The 9,953-nt window shown below is 34.0% G+C and overlaps 1 protein-coding gene across 3 annotated transcripts; it reads left to right on the plus strand.

Moving 5' to 3' along the window:
* The first annotated feature begins 456 nt into the window (after nt 1-456).
* Nucleotides 457-9,164, plus strand: LOC143437313 (vomeronasal type-2 receptor 116-like). Of its 3 annotated transcripts, none has more exons than XM_076922121.1 (6): nt 457-662; nt 3,199-3,481; nt 3,897-4,700; nt 5,811-6,035; nt 7,150-7,273; nt 8,260-9,164. In XM_076922121.1, exons 1-6 carry the CDS (start codon nt 457-459, stop codon nt 9,162-9,164), a joined length of 2,547 nt encoding a protein of 848 aa, XP_076778236.1. The 3 variants fall into 3 exon arrangements, with proteins under 3 accessions (XP_076778236.1, XP_076778237.1, XP_076778238.1); XM_076922122.1 differs by having other exon boundaries at nt 8,263-9,164; XM_076922123.1 differs by lacking the exon at nt 5,811-6,035 and having other exon boundaries at nt 8,263-9,164.
* Nucleotides 9,165-9,953: the final 789 nt, after the last annotated feature.

Here is a 9,953-nt window from a genome sequence, read left to right on the forward strand (position 1 = left end):
TTGTCTTACTATGGAAGTTCTGATGAGATCCATTGTGTTCACACATATGGCTGTTGACACATGGTCTGGTCCCAGCTGTCCAGGAGAAGATACTTTCTGAAAATATTTATGCCATGGATATGAATGAAATCATGGCACCTGAGGATGGAGAACATGATCTTCACAACATGTTTTCAACAATGTTTTGATCAAAAGTTTTCAGATCTCAGATGTAGAGCTTGAGGCAATAATTTTCCCAATGTATCCAGGGAACATGACATAAGATGAACAAAAAGGATTTTTTGAATATAATTTAGTAGATCTCCAAACAGCAGTAGCCTTAAAAACAGACACATAGTTGTAAATGTATGTGTGTGTGTGTGTGTGTGTATGTGTGTGTGTGTGTGTGTGTGTGTGTGATGTTTGTCTGCATAAGAAACAGATTAAGCAACTGCTCTGGCTTAGATCCTAGCAAACATGAAGAAGCTGCGTGGTTTCACTATTTCCTTTTTGCTCCTGAAGTTTTCTCTCATCTTGTGCTGTTTGACTGAACTCAGTTGCTTTTGGAGGATAAAGAATAGTGAAGATAATGATGGACATTTGAGAAGTGACTGTGGTTTTGGGCTTATGTTATCGGAGGAAGCTATTGAAGACGATTTCTATAATCAACTTATTCCTTTTAGGTAAGTCATTAACTATGTTTCCTTCTTCAATGTCATGAATTAGAATTATTTAACAGTATAAACAAACTGTAGGGTTCTGTCCTGTTCTCCCCCCTGTTATTTTAGGAAGTACTGAAAATTATTACATCATTGACTATTTTAATACTTTGAAATGTGTCACAGTTTAGTTTATCTTTACTACACTGGGCTCCAGTTCACAATGCTGGACAATGAGAGAGACTGGATTCTGTTGTGTGTTTGTGGATATCTTGTCTTGAAAGATGTCTCTTCATCTACCTTGAATTCATAGTTCTCACCTTTGTGAAGAGCAAAATATGAAGAGACTACAACACTGCCTATATTCTATTGTCTGCCATTGATTCTTGTATGAGCATGCATCTAAATGCCTTCATAAAAAGGTTATCAAATTTTGGTCTCCAAAAGTTAGGTATACACTCAGACAATGAAATATTTGTGTATGTGCTGGTCTACTATACCTGATTACATGAATAACTATATATATATATATATATATATATATATATATATATATATATATCTTGCTTTTTAAAATAGTCTTTAAATGCATCCCTCCCGCCATTCTGGAGTTGACACTTAATGTGGATAAAGACTGCCAGGGTTCATATTCTTTTACCAGAATAATCTTTTGGTCCAATTATGCAAATACTCAGTCACATATTAGGCTTATTATCACTATCAGGTATATGGTCAATATATCTATTAATTATCAAATAAATATAACATTAGAGAAGATCTAGGAGAATAAATGAATTTCTTGTGGATCAGAACCTGTTTTTAATGTGGATACATAGTTATGAGATCCCAAATGTAAGATGTTATCATTTGTGCCTGCCGATCCTGAGGGAAGAAGTGTTGAAATCACTCATGTTTTACATAATCTGTATGACTGGGACTACTTTTTTGTGACTGAGTTTTCCTGTAGTTTTCTGTCTTTGACTCTTCAACCAATCTCTTATTCAATTTTCATGTCTTTGGGATTTAAAGAATATGTTTCCCAATTGTTATCCACAGTACATTGTGTGCACTTTGACAGTGATGGTGGCTTCACATTATTATACTTCTCTGTTAGGTCAGTAGGAATTTCATTTCTGATGTATTCTGTTTTATCCTACACCTCAGTAGAAAAATAGTGGAAATTCTCATTGGTGACACTTTCATAAGCCATAATTAGGTTCATAATTATACATATATGAACTGAGCCAATGCACTTTTCAGGTTTCAAAAGAAAAACTTAACTCTACACACTCCAATTGAAAAATGCAAATTTCATCAAAAGAGGATGTTTGTGGTTTTTACTTCTGATGACAGGTAATTGCTAATAGTAGTAGATACTCTGCCAACTGTCCTGGCCAAGTGAACACATTTAATAGGGAGAGAAGATTTCTGTGTTCAGATATCACTTAAAGGTTATCAAAGAATTAAGAAGACTGAGGTGTTAAGAGAAATCTGATACCTTTTTAATGAAATTGACATAGTAACAACACATTAAGGTAACATTAAATTGACGTGTAAAAGAGCATAAAGGTTAATATTCTGGTTATTTGGTATATTGTATATTTTGAAATGGATAAATTAATTTATATGAAATATGTCTTAAAATAATTATTGTTTGTTGAATATTAACACTTGAAAATATTAACGTCATGTTCTACAAACATCATGGAAATATTATTGATAATTTTTTTCACTGTGCATGAAACTAACATTTTTAAATGTTTACTACAAAGAGTTTTTGCTATTTTGAAATCTGTAAAGTATTCTTATGGGTAAAATAATTTCTTTCCTACAAACACTGATAATCATTTTAAGTAAACTGATTGTTAGACAATGTACACAGATATATAATGTGTTTTGAATCCTCTGACACTATATCATATAAGGGATTTTGAATATAATTTTAATGGTTCCTTTTTAATATTTTATGCTCCTTTACTAAATTCCCAAAAAATATTTTGTATGTCTTGAAACAATTTAGTACTTAATGTTAGATATAGGATTCTCAGTTTTGGATATTATTAAATATTCATTAATAATATTTTTAGGTTATGATAAATGTGAATATAAAAGTTGAAAAAATTTTTGACATATTACATGATTTTCAAAATACTCAAAATTAATATGTTTGATGTATAAATTTAAATAAGAAAAATTTTAAGGAGAATGTGTTATATCGTTTATGTGTGGTTTAAGCCATGCTTATTTATTTATTTATCTGTGGAATTACAACTCTAAAGTTACTTTATAATAGTCTTGCTCAATAGGACAATAATCTAGTTCAAAGATGACAGAGATAAAAATAATCTTTATCAGTTTTCATGAATACAAAATTTATCATATCATAGTGCCCTACATCTATGAATCCTTAAATTGTATGGTGCTCTAAAGACTTCTAATTTATGAAACTTATTCAAGAAATTGAGACAGAAATTTTGCATGTCTCATATTACAAACTTTATTGCAATTTAAATTTTATGTTTCAGACATCTCCCTTAATCATTATTTTGCCTTGTTCTAGAATACAAAAAAGAAAATCTGAGTTTCTTCTGGTAATGATTTTTGCTGCTGAAGAGATCAACAAGAATCCTTATCTTTTACCCAACATGTCTTTGTATTTCGACATCATTGTTGGCCTATGTGAAGATACATTGGGAATTCTGGATGAAGTATATTCACAACAAAACCATAGTTTGGAGTTTATTAATTATATCTGTGGATTAGATCCAACGTGTGCTGCAGGCATTATAGGACCATCATGGAAATCATCCTTAAGACTAGCACTTTATTCTAGGACACCAACGGTAAGAAGGCATAACACTGGAATAGTTAACAACTTTTAAATTTCATTTGCATGTGCCTACAACATAGCTTGGAGAGCATGCACTTATGTGTGTGCTGCTACACACATACACACACATATTGTGTGTGTGTATATATGTATATACATAGTATATATTATATATTTATATATACATATATATGTGATAAAGAGTTAAAAATCATATCTAAGCAAACAGAGAAAACTGTTTTATAGGACATTCAGACTTGTCAGAAATTGTCTAGAATCTAATAGAAATATATATATATATATAGTATAATCTTATTATCCTTAACAGGAGTTCTGACGGTGAGTAACATTACCTGTATGTAAGTCCAAGTATCCTAACAATCATATTCCTCATGTGGATGTTTCATCTTCTCTTCTGCATCCTTTAGGTTTTCTTTGGACCTTTTAATCCTAACCTAAGTGACCCTGACCAGTTGCCCTTTGTCTATCAGGTAGCCATGAAGGACACCCATTTGTGTTATGGCATGGTTTCCTTGATGGTTAATTTTAGATGGACTTGGCTTGGACTGGTCATCTCAGACAATGACCAAGGTATTCAGTTTCTCTCAGACATGAGAGAAGAAATGCAAAGGCATGGGATCTGTTTGGCTTTTGTGAATGTGATCCCAGAAAACACGCACTTATACGTGACAAGGGCTAAGGTATATGATGAACAAATTACAATATCAACAGCAAGGGTTATTATCATTTATGGTGATATGAACTCTACTTTAGAAATTAGCTTTAGAAGATGGGAATATTTAGGTGCTCAGAGAATCTGGATCACAACCTCACAATGGGATGTTATCACAAATAAAAAAGATTTCACCCCTGATTTCTTCCATGGGACTGTCACTTTTGCACACCACAAAGCTGAGACTGCTAAACTTAGGAATTTTATGCAAACAATAAACACTTACAAATACCCAGTAAGCATTTCTGACTCTGTCCTGGGGTGGAATTATTTTAATTTTTCAATCTCTAAGGAAAGCAATAAAACGGATCCATTTACATTCATCAACACATTGGAATGGACAACACTGCACAAATATGACATGGTCCTGAGTAATGAAGGTTATAATTTGTATAACGCGATTTATGCTGTGGCCTACACTTACCAGGAACTCATTCTTCAACAAATAGAGTCTCAGAAAATGGCAGAACCCAAGGGATTATTCATGGACTGTCTGCAGGTAAAGTTTCTTACTTTTCATTATGTTTAGATAAATCCATGTGATCTTTTAAATGGACTCTGAGAAACAACTGTACATTTGTTTAGAGTTTATTCTCTCTGTGGAAAGATTTCTACACTGCAAAACTCCCAAATGATTCATTAAATGGAGAAATATCATACACAAGGATAAGATTTAAATGGAAACAATACATTTTTACAAATATCAGGGAGTTTTATGAAAACATATCTCAACATTTCACCAAATGAATTCAAAATGTAAAATAAGAACTAAAAGTTTTATCATAAAAGCCTTAGGTAATGACTTAGGCTTATTATAACTTAGGTTATAATATTTTTCTAAAGAAAAATTTCTCAAGTATAGGTACACGAGCTGGGCAGTGGTAGTGCATTCCTTTAATCCCAGAACTCGGGAGGCAGATGCAGGTGGATTCCTGAGTTCAAAGTGCCAGCCTTACAGAGTGAGTTCTAGGACAACTATGGCCACACAGAGAAACCCTGTCTGGAAAAAAAAACAAAATAAAAAAAAACACATAAAACAAAATAAAAAATAACCCAAAATCAACAACAACCACAACAAAAATAACAACAACAAAAAAGAATAGGTACTTGAGCTGTGATTTATAGTCATTCATTTAACTTAACAATTATTTATAAAACCATAAATGACTAAGACTGCACATTTTATTACGTTTGTGTTTTTGTCATACATGCATAATATATATAAATGAAAGACCCAGAATTGTTCTTAATTTTCACAACTTGCAGACATTCAGACTTCCCCTTCATTTGCATATACATGGCTTCTATTTTTTACAAAGTATTTTTGACAAACATGTGCACACTACACACGCACACAGAAACACAGACACAAACACACCATGTTACTTGATATCTGGTAATAATTTTTCTAGCACATTTTATCATTGACCATTAGTATTGAGCATATTAATTTTAATTATCCATAAGGTATATTTTATTTTACTACCCAGGATTACTTTAATACAGCTGTCTTTTCTGAAAGGTTTTAAAAAAATTAGAGAAAATTCTGAATTTGGCATTCCCTTTATTGATATGCACAAGTAAGTATCTAATGATGCATCTCATTTAGGTGGCTTCCTTGCTGAAAACGAGGGTATTTACTAACCCTGTTGGAGAACTGGTGAACATGAACCATAGAGATAATCAGTGTGAAGACTATGACATTTTCTTCACTTGGAATTTTCCACAAGGCTTTGGATTAAAAGTGAAAATAGGAAGCTATTTTCCTTGTCTCCCACAGAGTCAACAACTTCACACATCTGAAGACTTGGAGTGGGCCACAGGAGGAACATCAGTGGGTATACCACAGGTTTTATTGTTTTCAGAATATCTAAATTTTAAAACATGAGGCAGTGAAGTAATAGCTTTGTGGTTAAGACCCATTGCTACTTTTACAAAGGACCATCCTCAGTTCCAACCAGCAAAATTTGATAACTCTCAACTTCATGTAAATCTGGTCATAGGGATCAAAGGCCTCTGGATTCCATGTTAGGTTGCACCCACATGCCTATTCAATGATACGACACAGGAATATATTTACTAAACATATAGTAATATATGTACATATACATGTATATAATGAAAATTTTGTAACTATATGTAAATAATTGATTTTTGATGCTGTGTGAACATATTTATAGTTCAATTGAGTACAGCACATATTTATTAACAGAAATCTTTCTCCAGATTCAAGGGTTTTTAAAATTTTTTTATCTTTTTATTAGTTATTTTATTTACTTGCATTTTAAATATCATCAGCATTCCTGGTTTCTCCTATTCTGTGGTGGATTCCCTTATCAGGCATCAGTAGGAGGGGAGGCCCTTGTTCCTGTGGAGGCTTGGTGCCCCAGCATAGGGAAAGGACAGGGTGATGAGGCAGAAGTCAGTGGTGGGTAGGGGAGCTCCCTCATAGAAGTAGGGGTTCGGTGGGATAGGAAGTTCAAGGTTTTCTTTTAAACTTAGGAAAACTTCATTAATTTTATGAGTGTCTTATATAACACATTTTGTTCATACTCACCAAACAACTTGTTCTTGATTTACCATACAACTCAGTGTTCTTATTTTTTTATTTATAAATAATTATAGAGAAACTGATGCCGAATAAACATTCCTTTTTGATTAATCAGTTTTGTAAGGAAAAATTTTAAATTGCTACAAACTGAATGTTGCATAAATAATATTACATGTTATATAAATGTACTGTGACTTTCAGTGCATTTCGGGGTAATACAAAATAAAAATGTCCCTGAATTATTTAAGTAATGCTGGTTATCAGGGGAGTATTTATAGCCACATCTTTTAATGTCCCACATAGCAATCTATGGGTCATTATACATATGAAGTATACATGAACTACACACACACATACACACACACACACACAAAACACTACATATATGTTGCTTCAGGTTCCCTCCTCCAGGTGTAGTCTACCATGTACTGCTGGATTTAGGAAAATTCATCAGAAAGAAACAGCAGACTGCTGCTTTGATTGTGTCCAGTGCCCAGAAAATGAGGTTTCCAATGAAACAGGTACATGCTTGCATGCAGAAGAGAAATTGCTGAATTTGAATACTTTCTCATTCTAGACTAGAAATATAATATGGCCTAGATGGAAAATGAAGACCTAAACTCTGGTGTTTAGAACATAATCAGTTAAATAATATCAACTTCTTTTGAACTTAGCAAATAATCTGCAATATATTCTACAAACAGCACATTTCTTTCACAATATGATGTTTACTGATTTTATATTAAGACCAGATGATCATGGTAACAGTTATTGTTTAATGAAAGATATTTTAAGAGCTTAGATGGCTTAAAGGATTAAGCATTTCTTTTCAAAGAATTAAAACAAGAGTGAAGATTTCAAGAATGCAGCAAGAGAGGGGATAGTGCTTATCATCAATCCCAGCCTAGCTAAGGAGAGGGATGAATGTAAATATCCATAATCTTCATGCCTTATAGCTTTAAATGTGTAGTTGGGAAGAAAGAGATCTAACCACAATGACAGGGACATGCATTTGTCAGTGAGGCATACAGCTTCTAGAATGAAAATATTACTTCATGCAAGTAGTATTTGCAAGAAGAATTGTGTGCTCTGGTGCCTATGGGTAGGTATAGACAAAGGGAACAACTCTCAAAGCAAACAAAGTACATAATGTGTTTCATGAACTGGCATCAATAACTATGTCTGCACACTACTCTTGTCTGTGAGTTGTGAATTTATGGTTTGAGGAATTTCATAATCTGAGATGATGCATAGTATTCATCATCATATTTTTCCTTGTTTTGTTTCATAAATAATGTTTTTATGTTCCATTCCCTATGATGGTGTTTTGTTCCATCACCAAGCATATGTTAATAGAGAGCAATCATAAGTCAGTGTCCCTATGGCAACAAGGAGTGAAATAGATGCTCAAAACTAAATTATGTGTTGATATATCCTATTAATAATACAAATACACAATTATTGCCTACATAATTATGATATCTTATAATGATTTATTGTTCACTAGCAGATATGGAACAGTGTGTGAGGTGTTCAGATGATAAGTATGCCAACTTAGAGCAAACCCACTGCCTCCAAAGAGCTGTGTCCTTTCTGGCTTATGAAGATCCAGTGGGGATGGCTCTAGCCTGCATGGCCCTGTGCTTCTCAGCCGTCACAATTCTAGTATTAGTCATTTTTGTGAAGCACAAGGATACTCCCATTGTGAAGGCCAATAACTGCACTCTCAGCTACATCCTGCTCATCTCCCTCATCTTCTGTTTTCTTTGTTCCTTGCTCTTCATTGGACATCCCAACCAGGCCATCTGCATCCTGCAGCAAACCACGTTTGGAGTGTTTTTCACAGTGGCTGTTTCTACCGTGTTGGCCAAAACAATAACTGTGGTCCTGGCTTTCAAACTCACTACCCCTGGAAGAAGGATGAGAGGGATAATAACAGCAGCACCTAAGTTGGTCATCCCCATTTGTACCCTAATCCAACTTGTTCTCTGTGGAACCTGGTTGGTAACATCTCCTCCCTTTATTGACAGAGATATACAATCTGAACATGGGAAGACTGTTATTATTTGCAACAAAGGCTCTGTCATAGCCTTTCACTTTGTCCTGGGATACTTGGGTTTCTTGGCTCTGGGGACCTTCACTGTGTCTTTCTTGGCTAGGAACCTTCCTGACAGATTCAATGAAGCCAAGTTCCTAACTTTCAGCATGCTGGTGTTCTGCAGTGTCTGGATCACCTTCCTCCCTGTGTACCACAGCACCATGGGAAAGGTCCTGTTAGTTGTGGAGGTCTTTTCCATCTTGGCCTCAAGTGCTGGGTTGCTAGGGTGTATTTTCATCCCAAAGTGTTATGCTATTTTATTGAGACAAGATTTAAATTCTCTTCAGAAGTACAAAGATAAGTTTCATCATTGAAACTTCATTAATTTTAAAATGTTAGATGGAACTCAACATATCTTCCTGCTTTGTCTTAACAAAAGTACTACTAAGTCATACAAAAATTTTAAATAATATGCTATCACAGCAGGATAGCACTGCCTAATGAAATACCCATGACTAAGGCTTGGTAGAAAATGGTTTCATTCATGAGTACACAAACCTCAATTTTGAGTATAGGTAATCTCAGTTGAGGCATAGCTGCCGTCATTTTGATGTGTACATGTATAAGCAATGCTCTTAATTAAAGATTAATATAAAAAGACCCAATTTTTTTGTGAAGAGTGCCACCTCCAGGCATGTTGTTCTGGGAATTATAAGAAAGAGGATTTGGGATAACACAGACATGACAGCAGTAATGAGCATAATTGCATGGACTCTAATTGGGCTCCTGCATTCATGATCTCATCTTGGTGTCATTCAATTAACTGTGACAAAGGTACACAGGGAAATAAATACTGTTTTCATATGTTACTTTTGACCATGGTGTTTTATTACAGCAACAGAAACTAAGACATTAGCAAAATGGTAAATTGTCTCATTAATGATTTGGAATATAATAGATTATAGATTACTGATACAATAAAAAGAACCAATTTGAAAAGAGAAACAAGAGTGAGTGTTAATAGTGTGTGGAGCATAAACGCAGCATTGCATATTGTTGATGGCCATCACTGAGGAGCAGGCTTTCGGAGTAGGTTTACAATATATCGTGTATATGCTAAAAATATCAGGTAACACATTAAGATGAGTACAGTACATGAAAAG

This window comes from Arvicanthis niloticus, chromosome Y (assembly GCF_011762505.2).
Source record: "Arvicanthis niloticus isolate mArvNil1 chromosome Y, mArvNil1.pat.X, whole genome shotgun sequence".
Lineage (NCBI taxonomy): Eukaryota > Metazoa > Chordata > Mammalia > Rodentia > Muridae > Arvicanthis > Arvicanthis niloticus.

Excerpts from the sequence above, each read along its gene's own strand:
- LOC143437313 (XM_076922121.1), top strand. The coding sequence starts at position 457 with ATGAAGAAGCTGCGTGGTTTCACTATTTCCTTTTTGCTCCTGAAGTTT. Across the intron at positions 4,701-5,810 it reads TATTCATGGACTGTCTGCAG|GTGGCTTCCTTGCTGAAAAC; the intron begins GTAAAGTTTCTT and ends CATCTCATTTAG. Across the intron at positions 7,274-8,259 it reads TGAGGTTTCCAATGAAACAG|CAGATATGGAACAGTGTGTG; the intron begins GTACATGCTTGC and ends ATTGTTCACTAG.